The sequence below is a fragment of the Lichenostomus cassidix genome, chromosome 3 (genome assembly GCF_008360975.1).
Source record: "Lichenostomus cassidix isolate B80296 chromosome 3, HeHo_3.0, whole genome shotgun sequence".
In the NCBI taxonomy this organism is placed as follows: domain Eukaryota; kingdom Metazoa; phylum Chordata; class Aves; order Passeriformes; family Meliphagidae; genus Lichenostomus; species Lichenostomus cassidix.
In genome coordinates this window covers 51010512-51023082 of record NC_139483.1, presented here as the reverse complement: position 1 = coordinate 51023082, position 12571 = coordinate 51010512, and the positions used below count along the sequence as shown (strand labels likewise).

General features: G+C 40.8%; 1 protein-coding gene across 2 annotated transcripts in view; it reads right to left on the bottom strand.

Moving 5' to 3' along the window:
- AIG1 (androgen induced 1) overlaps positions 1 to 12250 on the bottom strand; it is a 123471-nt gene extending 111221 nt beyond the window's left edge. The window contains exon 1 of one of the 2 annotated variants that reach the window (XM_085055728.1): positions 11906 to 12250. In XM_085055728.1, coding sequence (XP_084911854.1) covers positions 11906 to 12046 — 141 coding nt within the window. In that variant the 5' untranslated portion in view covers positions 12047 to 12250. The remainder of the gene's footprint in view (positions 1 to 11905) is intronic. The other variant, XM_085055726.1, reaches the window with a different exon arrangement.
- Between the last annotated feature and the right edge of the window lie 321 nt (positions 12251 to 12571).

Below are 12571 nucleotides of genomic sequence, written 5' to 3'. Positions count from 1 at the left end.
TTATGTGTTATCTTGCAACATGCTGAAAACCCACATATTTCTACCTCACATGCATATATGGTTGCTTTGTATTACCCAGAACTGGGAGTCTGACCTCATCTCCTGTGCAAAGTAGGCAGAAAACACGTGGATAATTCAGAGAGAATACTTTCCCATCGGCTGTCAAAAGTAATGTCAAAATATTGCTGCAGATCAAGACCTTTGCTAGATCCACAGAACCTTCTGTGACATTTTATCATGAGGCAGCTGTGAGCCCTGGTTCCAGTGATGTGCCACACTGCCACACAGGCCAAACCCCATGGCAGGGCTGGACTCTCTGATAGAAATGGCACTGAGACCAAAGTGCTCCCATCATAACACAGCACCCTGGCTGCTGCCCAGCCCTGTGTTCAGCACAGGAAGGATAACCAGGCAGGATGCAGACTCTACACGGGTCATACATTGAGCAGTCTTTGTTCCAAACATCACTTGACATCTTGGCTAACATACCTTAAAAGCTATTGACTCTAAACCACCTAGTCCAATCAGAATTTTATTTGTATTGACCTGGATTAGAAGCAACCTGATTTTACACTTCTGCCTTTGTACGTGTCCACTGGGCATGTGCTCAGCCTCGCTTGTGGCTGGATGTGAGGGCAAGGAGCCATGGCAGGCTTCTCTGTATCCAGTAACCCCTAACAAATATGAATATGTTTTCATGTGGGTTTGAGGAGAAACTTACCACTGTGAAATGCATAATTCTCTCTTTCCTACTCCTAAATTGCACCAGGTGTGTCTGCATACAGTCCCAATCCACACCCACAAACAAGGTATAAGTACTTATATATGTCCACATGAAAAAAAAAGCTTCTTCTATTAATACCAGTAATATCTGAAAGCTAAGCAACATTCAAAAATATTTTTATTCATCTCACTGAAAGTACTAGATTTCAAGCCTCACAACAATTGTTATACGACGGGTTTTCTTGTTAGGAAATATATACTATAGTTTAAATAATTTCAGTATCTCATTTAAAACAAGAACATTACAAAAAAAAAAAAAGATGGAAAATATCTGAATAAATACTGATTGCTGATCCTCTACATTACTTTGATTTTTCATGTTAAACAACAGTTTTTATCAAGGACCTGCTTCTGAATTGGAAATTTTATCATAAAAAAATTGAATGGCAGACTATCAAGAAATGACAAGATTTTAACACCATAATAAACATTAGGATCATGATCCATTATGCTTAACACTTACAGGCTTTTTTTTTTCCTGTAACCAGAATGCTTAAAAACTTGTTCAAAACCAGAATGCAAAGCTAAGAGTCTTATGTAACAGCATAATTTCCAGACTGGTTTATTTAAGGCCACACCAAACCAAGATCAAGTTTTTCTAACGGAAGATGGCTTATTCTTTATTGGTTTGTCTTACACAAGGTATTTTAAAAACAAGAAGAGAATGGCTCTGAGTAGGTCTGGTATTTGGGAAGCACGGGGCAAGGATGCAGAAGAATACATGAGAGTGAATGCATTGGGAGGAGAGACAGTGTATGTGAATGGTGGTGAAGGAGTGCAAGGAGCATGTGGGGTAAGAAAAGCAGCACTTGACAGGAAAACACAGGCTTCCGGAAGAGGACTGGGTGTGCAACTGCAACTGCAATGCAGAGCTGAAAGATCAAGGAGACTGTGCTGGGTTAGAAGATAATAGAAAGAACAGGGAAAGAGATATTGGACAGATTCCTACAAGGAAAAAAAGGCAGAAAATATCGAGATAGTTGACAGCAACTTGTAATTGAGGAGCCTGCCTGGATGATAAGGGGCACAAATGGATCAGGGCAAAGTGGCAGCACTTTCAATGACAAAGCCAGCAGTGGATGAACAAAGTCATCCCTTGCACACCCTCAGAAACATTCGTATTTTGCTTTTATGCTATAGGTTGAATTTTAAAATCAAGATGTTCAGATCCCACTGGCTCAAATTCTCAAAGTAACAAGAGGTCCCTCCACCCTTTTCTAAAATGCATCATCATAAATACATCTCATCATTTGAACTCAGCCTTGCAATTAATTGGGAACAAATCAGCTTTGAATTATTTTGGTAGTATCATTGTAAGTAGCTTCTGCCCCAAACCATGAGAAAAAGAAAATAAAACTTAGCCTGAAATGACATATTACTTAATAGCATAGAATATAATCTATGGGAAGCCAGAGGTGTCTGGCTTCTGAAATTATACTGGCAATGAGTCAAGGAGATTTGAATGCTAATATTCTATAGTAATATATTAGAATTAGAAACATCATTAGCTCCGTAGTAAATACAGGAATATCCCTTTCTAGCCATGGTAGGTCACAAGACAGCTGACCCAAAAACTGTCTACTCTCTCCTGTCCTCTACAGCTGACACTGAAAAACTTGAACAGCATCTCGAACCACTGTAATCTTCTGCTCATGGTTCATTATTTGGTCACCTAAACTGGTCACCTTCAGTAGTAGCAGACCAATCTACTCTTGGATGTGCACAGCATATGGAGAGGCTATGGAACAGAGTAGGTCTTATGAACAGTTTGGAATTTTCAAATTATGTGCAGCATAAGTACGTAACTATTATATCAAATGTACAAAGATGTATTTCTGCACCCAAACACTCCAAATCCCTTTCAGCCTCCTGAATGTCCAACTTAAAAGTACAGTGCTATGCAGTTCCATACAACAGAGGTTTCCATTGTGATTCATGCATTCTTAGGAATCACTTCCTGGGACCTACTGGAATGCACACAATTGTTTCTACTGCACAGATCTTGGAACATAGATAGAAAAGTAAACCCAGGTTAAGAAAGTTTTCACAGCATGGAGTCTCAATTTGTTTGTATGCTTAAGTGAACAGCAAATGCGACCTCTGCATCTGTCAGTGCATATGGCTTCTAACTAGGGACAAGCTCTGCAGGCACCCTGTGCTGAGCAGAGCGTGCTCAGCCAAACACGTATGTGTGGGGAAATGGTGCTGTGGCACCAGGGCCCCCAGCCAGGGGGGCTGTGTGGGGAGACTGTGTGGGTGCGTGGGAGGAAGAAATGACAGAGAAGAAAAGGAAAGGAGGAAAGTCTGAGAGAGCTAACACATGCTGGTTTAGCCAAGAAATACCAGCCACCCTGTATCTCCATCCCTTGCTTTCCCTCACTTTGGCCCCATAGCCGGCAGTCAAACATCTAAATACCAGTTTGTCACAACACAAGACTGGTCAGCATGGTGCACTCTGTCACCTACACGCCCCAGGTACAAAGTGCTGTCTCTCTCACTTCCCTACTTCCTTTTTCTATAGAGCTGAGCCTGTGCAAGCACTGGCCATAAACAATTTGCATCTTCTCTAGGGTCAAGGGCCCTAGTGCAATGCCTCAGGATCAGCCACTTGCCCCAAAATCAGCTTGAAATGAAATGAAATCAGTATGAAATGCTTCCACCACTTCAGGGACAAACTTGTTAAGCATCTCACAGGAAAAACATCCCTTTGGTATTCTTGCATTTTACCAACTCATATAGCTGCATTTAATGTCAGCAGTTTCTTTTTCTTCCTTTTGCATCTGATCAAGTACATTTAGGAACATATGCCACCTGTGCTTTGTGTGTGGAACTCCCATTCCTGCTGAATTCTAGTAATATTAGCAATAATAATAAATAACAGTTACTTATGCGCTGCCAGGTCCAGGCGGCTTCAAGACACACAATAAAATATATGCAAATATAGGGGAGAAAAAAGTAAATTTACCCTCAGGTACACAAAGCACTAGGTTTAAAAAAATATACAAATACAAACAGCACTGCCTGAAACTAGAAACGAGCCAATCAATCCCTAATAATTAAAATTTAAATTCTCAGCTAGGTCCCTCCCTGCGCAAGCAGCTCAAACACTCTGAAGAGTCTAGCAGCATTTGCAGAGTTAAGATGCAGCCTCCTAAATTATTTCAGTGAGACTAATTAATTGCAAAAATCCACCACCCCTTGTGCGCTGCTTTACAAGTAAGGAAGGAATTAGTGAGGGATTTTACATCCTGCTCTCCTGCATATTCTGCTCTACCAGGACACCTCATATTCAGCTCAAAAAAATGCAGCAGTACTAGTTTTGTTTTAAGCTACACTGCAGTGTGCACATGCTCTTTAAAACGACTAACCTGACAGACAATTGTGGCAAAAATACCTGAACCATCTAAGCTACACACAGATCTAAGTGGAAATTATTAAATAATTGCACCGTTTGGCATTTTTGTTTGGAAAACCTACTGTAAACTGGATGCTTGCAAGGGCAGTGGCAAGACAAGATGTTCAGGGAATGCAACTAGAGGCATTCAAATGTTACTTTCAAAGTCTCAAGGGAAAATTGCATGGATTTAGCTAAGTTGCCAGAAGGAGCCTTCATACAAATGAAAATCAGGTTCTTATTTTCCCCTAACATTTCACATGAGCTTAGCCTGTTTTCACCCACCAGAATCTCTAAAATTTGCAGTATAAAAGCCATTTTGCCATATTAAAAAAAAGCTTAATCACAGTTCTAACTGGGAGAGGGAGTTGTTTTCAAGTCTTACCAAAATGTGCTTATAAATTTTAACTTACTTTAGTTTCTTCCTGTCTGAAAAGTCTGGAAGTTTTACTTTAGCTTCCAACTGATTTTGTTTTTCCTTCAGACTTGGGTTAACTTTTCCATCCACTGAAGTGAAACACAACTTTTTCAGTGGCAGCATATTTAACTTTGCAGAGTTGAAAAAATCTTGCATTACACATACTAAGAGTAATGGAACAAAGCCTGGAAGGCTTTGAAGACTAATAACAAATTCAGAGCGTTGGAAAATACAGTATGGCGAAAATGTAATTACACAAATAAATGCTGGCAAATAGGGCAAAATTTGAAAAGGTTTTCATTGGAAGGACAAAAGCTTTTCATATTAACCCATTCAAAGAGCTGGTCTACAAAATAAGTCAATTGGCAATTTTGTTGCTACCTTATATGCCATATATATTTACAGGAACATCGAGAAGACCAGGCCTCATATTCAAATACTTAAAAATTCACCAAAAGCCTACACTGAAAGGAGTTTGATGTTTTGCATGCAATAATATAACTTTTATTTCAAATATAGAAATATCCAACGTGAACTTTCTTATACACCATTATTAATTTCACTCTTGACTTCTGCAGAAAGCATACAAACCTGTCACTGGTGTGATCTTTTTCACATTTATTGTCTTGAATTGCATTAGCAATTAGAACTCCAACTGACAAGGAATTCTCCACCCACATCATGTTCTTCCCAGTATCAGAGTTTATAATAAAGCAGCAGAATTAGAAAAATGTTTTCTAAATATTGCATTACGATATGCAGGCACTCACAACACCTATTATTAGATATGGAAGGTGGCAGCACAGAAAATACTTCATCTAATGGAAGGAATCTAATTTTTTTTTTTAATTGGTTTGTTCAGGTAAGTACACACTCAGCATAATCCTTCACAATGAATCTCATATATTGTGTTCAATACACTGCAGAAATGCCTGTTTTTTCTACATTACATTCTATTGTAGTTTTACTCTATTTCCATCTGCAAACTTATACCTGTGGAATGTGAGGATTTTGTAATTTTATAAAGGCTTTTTTCCTACTTATAGATCAACTTCAGTTTTGTTGTACAGTGGCATATTAGCCCATTTGAGATTTCCACTACACCAATGCTACAATATTTTTATCATGTGAGGGTTTCCCAGTTTTTAGATAATCAAGTTTCTTTTTCTTCTTTTTCAGCCTAAGGATGAAACAAGGAACTACGCACATGGACTTCTACCCTACAAGTCTGTATATCCGAAGGTTCATGTAAATGCAAAGAATCAAGTGGGATTTGATTTTTATTACAAATATAATTAATTTAAAAAATAAGTTTGCATTTTTCTACACTAGTTAACAACATTATTTGATAGGTTATATAAATCTCTACCACAACTTAAGGAGGTCACTCTTCCAGAATTTATTTCTTGTATAAATTTACACAGCTGCATTAATGTAACACAAATATAAGGTCAAAAATACATTGATTATATAATTTGTATATACTTATATTCACAATGGACTAGGACAGCTCAGAAGCCAAATTACTGCAGCAAAGAACACAAATGTGGAACAAGAGACGTGTTGTGCTTGTTTAAACTAATTGTTAAAACAATTCTGCCACATGAAGGATATAAGATTATCTGAATTATCCTTACCACTATAATAAAATTTTAACAAAAATAATTCAACTGGAATACAACTTAAGTAAATAGGATGCTTTTCAAAGGGCAACAAAAAGATTACTAAACCAACTTCTTGAAGTTGTCATCATTTGAAACTGTTCTGGCAAAACTGGTGTAAAACACAGCACTGCTACATATCACTTACCTACTCCAAGTTCTAAAATAATACTACTGACATTAGTTAAATCTATCATCACAGAAAGTGATCCCAGTTTTTTCTCTCTTTTATTCTCCTCTTTATGCTGCCAACCCTATCGCCAACACAAATAGCTCAAGACAGCCATAACTTTCCTGAGAATTCCCAAATTAAATATACATCATACTTAAGTACAATTGCAAAATAAAGGCAGACTAATGCAATGTGAAAACAGAACACTTCAATGTAGCACTCAAATTCCATTCAATTTGTAATAGTGCTACCAACAGCAAATGGAAAATATGGATCTATGAATAAAAAAGGGTGACACTATTACACTTTTATTACTGTGTCTATACATTACTGTTCCCCAAACACATTTACTGCCTGAGAGTGAAAAAAAGCTCTGAAATGCACACTTAAAAGGCTCTTCTATGTATATGGTTGCCTTTTCTCTCAAATATATTAAGTATCATTAAGAAATCTCACCTTGTTATTCCTGAAAAAGCAATCCCTTTCTATGTAAACTGATACATTCTCCACTGACTGTATTCTCTGCTATAGCAAGGCCACAAAGATATTTAGATATGATGACGAATTACCACTGGGAATAATACATATTACTGTACACTTCTGTAATCTTTTCACTCAAAAGCCATAAAACACTTCAGTATCAGGGTAACTTTACAGATGATGAAAAAGGAAAGCAGAAGGTGAAATTTATTTTACTAAAGGAAATCCTGTAAAAGAGTCACAGTTATATTCCATAGAGTATGTGTTTTCACTTTTATTCCTCTGTTTGTGGCAACTTTAACCCATACAGTTAGCAATGAAACTTGCTCAATTTCAGATAATGCACCAATGGTATGGTTTATTATTCCTTAATTCTCAAACTTTTGGCCTCTAGTATTTTTTGGCAATTTTATTTCATATCAGCTTGACTAAATCCAAATTGGGCACAAATCACCCAAAATTTCTAGCCATGGTTTGTTAAACTGATACCTTTTTTGTTTTCTAGTAACTATATCTCATATAATTTAATAGCTAATATATTTAAAAACAAATTAATTTTAAGTCCAACAACTTGAGTTTCTAGTCCTGTTGACAACATGGCCCTCTGAAAGTTTTCAAAGACAAGGAACTGAGTTCTAACCACTTATTTGAACTCAAACTAAATCTAAAGGTGTTTTCTGCAAAACAAATACAACATTTACTGGCAAAAAAAAAAAGTGCTGGAAACAGAGCACATACCTGTTTTTTGTAGAACTCAATCTGCCAGACAATGTGTAAAAGTTCACACGGACATCCTGCTATTTCTTTGAAGAGAATAATAAATATATAATATCAGGCAGATTTCTGTATGCGCAAAATAAGTTCCTCTCTAGTTTTGGCTGCCCGGAATCAAGAAATAGAAATACCCAGGTTAACATTCTGATATTCAAAATAGGACCATTAATGTTATGACCACTAATCATAAAACACAACACTTGAGACTGCTTCCAAAAATCTGACCTTGCTTTTTGTTTCTGTAAGTACCCTGTGCAGGTTATTGGAGAGACCTTAAGATTATAAAAAAACAAAACCAAGAAATCATGAATTTGTTAATACATGTGCACTAGTATCTTGGTTTTCTCTACTGTCTTTGAGGAATAAGGTTTCCAGACAAACTCCACAATGAAAACTAGAAGTTGATTAGGTCAGCACCTCCCTTACTAACAAGGTACGTATTTATTTCAGCTCTAAGCTACTTTCCCGCTAATTATTACACCTACCCAAACACAAAAAGTAGAATTTATCTTCTTTTGGAACCCACAGGTTCTGTTTTATTCCAGAAGACAAATTCTATTTATTTTTGCTTCCTCTCCCAACAACAGTAAGAGATCCAGGAGAAACTGAAGAATAAAACGCAATAGCAACCTTTAAACAAGTTGGCGCAATGGATTCCTCAACAAATGTGTATCTATAAAGGCAAGTGTGTGACTGCAGTGTACGCAGGATGACCTAGTTACCTTGAAACCAGCTACTTCAAGCTATTCAGCTACTATCCAGCTATGTCAAGTACCTACAGAACTGAGCAGGAAAATTTCTGAGGGATTTACATAGCTGACAAACTTGTTGCAAAGAATCATGTTTGCTGGAATCATTTACAGCCTAACTTTCAGCTATGATGCTCAACAATGAATTTATGGGATGTGGCACAGGATAGTGCAGTCCTGCAGCATTCCACTACTAAAGCACAAAATAGTGAATCTGAGTTAAACAAAGGCAACTATACAACAAATTTTAGGCCCATTTCTTGAAATATCCCATCTGAATCCAATTCTTTGCTATTTTCAGATGAACTAACCTCGGGGCTTGGTTTGTGTTTTGAGTTTCAATGAAAGCAACATGTAGTTTTGAACTAGCCTGAATATTCAGTTCCATAATACCATCTGCTGGGCCCACCATTGGCAGCAACTCTTTACCTCTTCATACCTTAGTTTTCCACTCTGTACACAACAAAGAAAGACACTACTCTCTTTTCTATGTGTGCTCTAGAATACACAGGTACCAGGCAGATATCTTTACCACCTTTTGAATAAGGAGGGTAAGTACCACCTCAACACGTCAAGAAGAAAGTGGAGATATTAACTATTAAAAACAACAGTCAGGAGGATCCCAAGTGTAATTTCAAAAGATACTGCCTGTGCATTGCTTCATAAACCAGAAAAATATTCCACTGACACGGGTGTTTTAGGGATTGTTGCCACCACATGTGCAACTGCAAAAAGAACTACTCAGTCATCAGAACGACAGCAGTTAAAAGAAGTCATTGGTTGCACTTGTTTTCTTTCCTAATTCAAGGACAGGAGAGATTAAGAATGAACACTGGCATCCAAAACATTACTTAGATATGAACATCCAAAATACTTTGGATGGACAGGGGCATTACATTTGTATTAAACAACTTCCTCATAATGCTCAACTTTTGTGAGCAGTGTGAAGGCTCTAAGTCTACTGTTCAAATCATTGCATACTTATGCTTTACTGTCCTGTGTTTTAGAGTCCAAACAACTAGATTTTGATAATTAAATTCAAAGGTATATTACCTGCAGATAAGTGTAAATCATTTAGCACAGCACCTCTGCAAAGCCAGCTACTTAAAACTCCAAGAGATTTATGGATGCTGAGACTGGAACGAACAACCCTTTACAAATGGACAGATGGAAAAAATTCCAAATTACTTTTCAGATTAAAGTCACAAACTGACTTTTCTCCAAAACTGGTAGCAGTTTTTGGAAGCAGAAAGAACTTCTACGTGCTTCTGTGATGTCAAAGATGAAATCTCTGTTTGTGGAGGTACAATCTGTAGCAAGAACACACGTCTGCCAAGACTCTGGCATTGATGATATTTTGTCTAGACAGCCTTTGAATGTGACTGACACAGGAACAGTGCACATGGCTGAGCAAACTGAAACTTATGGAAGAGCTTTTCAAGACTTAGTCAAGATACAGGATTTTGGAAATGTGCCTAACATCCTCCAACCATGCCTCCTGGTATCCTCCTCAGCAATCTAACTGTTTTTGTTTCGTCATAGTCTCCCAGTTGTCCCAGGGAACAGAAGGATAGATTTGCTTACATAAGATGCTAGCACGGCCATTGGGACATAAGGAAATATTGTCAGCAAGCAGAGAGGTTTGCATGCTGGCTAGTCACTGAAAAAGGCATTCAAGCCATTGAATTGTGTGTTATTTTGAAGGACTGAAGAATGTAAGAAATTGCTAAACCTTTTTTCAGCTGCTGGGCTTGACTATGAGAAACACATGACAACGACTGGCTGAAGGACAGAAATCACTAGCTGCAGCTGACAACTACTCCAGATATTTTAGAAAGTACTACGTATTTACCTTGACTTTTTGAGCCCTGACAGAAGTAGACTGAACCATTTACATGATTTGATGGAGAAGTCCACGTGAACTTGGCATAGACAAGGCTGTAATTTTTGGGAAATTATGACTATCATTTACTGTTAAATTTTCACTGTATGACAGCCCCGGTTGACTTAGTCCTCAAGCAACTGTCATGGCTAGGAGAAAAGAGAAAAAGATGAAGGAGACTCATAGATATTATTGGCTTTTAGCTTTAGCTGGTTCATTTCCAGTCCAACTGTCACTGAAGTCAACAGCTACCCCTCTAACTTACTGGGATTTTATGCTAACTTCTATTAAGCAGTATTACAGACAGTACTGTTCAGCAGCCCAAAAGGAAAAAGAAAGTAGATTCTAGTTCGTCCTCCAGAGAAACATCAAGGTTTAAGATACCAATTTACAGTTGCAGTAAAAGCACTAGTTACTGCTGTGGATCCTCAGAGATACAGCAAAATTTTGCACCTATACAAAAAATTATCCTGGCAAAGTGAAAAATACAGTAGATGCTTCTTCTCTGCAAAAAAAATATGGACCACAGTGAACCTGAACTTAATCGTGATACAGCTATTTGCACACTTGACTTGCTCAGCTACTAGTGCTTGAGTTTGGTCTCCAAGCCCACAAACTCAACCTATTGAGTCAATATCACACATGTAGGTAATAGCAGCAATACTTGTGGATCTACAATGAAGTTCTGAGAAAGGTGTTGTCACTGGGAGGCACTGAAATACTCGCATTTTGGGACTTTTCAGTAACTGAGTTGGAACCACAAAATTTCTCACCTAATTACACCGTGTAAAAAAAGAAAAAATTTTTTTGATCTAGGTACTAGGTGTAAGTTTGCTATCATATTTCTGAACCAGAAACCAAGTTTCTCCTCCCATCTCTTCTCTTCCTCCCGCCCCCTCTCCTCCCACCTGCACTAAGGGAACACTTGTTGTGGAGGCAGCAAGCCTAGGAAGCTCAGTTTAAAAATAGCCCTGGCTAGCACCTGGTGTTTTCTAGCGGGCCAGCATGCTGGTGACTCTTCCAGATCTGGACCCTTATGAAGAAATATGATGAAATGACACCTCTTTTATTTCATACACTCGTTTATGGATTTGCAACCAAAACTAACTGGATCTGGCAAGTTGGAGTTGCCTGGCATTTTTTGCATCACTGACACACTTGCACCTGTCACGGATGGATTCCTCAGAAGGGCCACAGGGAGCAAGACATATTTTTTATTTTGACACCACACGGGAGCCAGATGCTGGGCCACCAGGTCCTGGTGCTCACTGTCGGCCATTAGAAAAGGCGAAACACACCATCAGCACCGGGGCGGGTGACAGGCCGGCAGGCGCACCGTCCCCACGGCCGCTCACACGCAGCAGCCGCTCGGCTTTGTCCGTGCCTCTCCGTTCAAAGCACCCGGCTCCGCGGTGTCCGGCCGGCTCCTCTCACGGCCGGCCCCGCAGCCCCAGCATGTCGCCGCCCCCCTTTAAGGTCACCGCATGGCGAAGCCGTCGAGCGCCGGGGGCCGCGATGCGCCCGGGCCGCGGCCGCTCCACGGGCAGCCCGAGGGAGGGGGCAGGGCCACGGCCGCCGCCGGGGGCACTTACCAGGTCTATGAAGGTCAGAAATTTCCAGCTGCCTCCATAGGTCTGATGCGCGGGCATGTCAATGGCCTTGTAATTGCACAGGATGGAGCAATAGGACAGGAGGATGGCGGCGCGCAGCACCTGGCAGGGCACCAGCGCCATGTTTGCGGCGCGGGGTGCACTTCCGCGTGCCTGTGTCTGTGTCCGTGTCTGTGTCCCCGTGTCCCCGCGTGTGTGTCCGTGTGTCCCCGCGTGTGTGTCCCCGTGTGTGTGCGCGCCGTGCGGGCGGGACTCCGAGCGCCCCCGCGGCCCCGGCCGGGGCGGAGCGGAGCGCAGGGCCCGGCGGTGCGGCGGCGGCGGCGCGGGGCAGGGCAGGGGGGCCTCAGGGCCGGGCGGCGGCGGCAGCCGGGCGGGCGGGCTCGGCGCGCTCCCGAGCCGCAACTCCGCGTCCGGGTCGGGCGGGAGGAGGCCGGGCCGTTCCCGAGGGAGCGGAGGGACGCCACCGTGAGCAGGAGTTAATTGCGGAACCCGGCTGCCCGCCGGTTTTCAAGCGAGAACTACAATGGGTCAGCAGTTACGGGTTATAATTGCCTTGCTCGGGCGGGAGACCCCCCCGCGGCCGGCGCTGCCAATGGGCCGGCGGAGCAGGTGCTTCCGCCCCGGCGGCGGGAGTGCAGCCGGGGACGC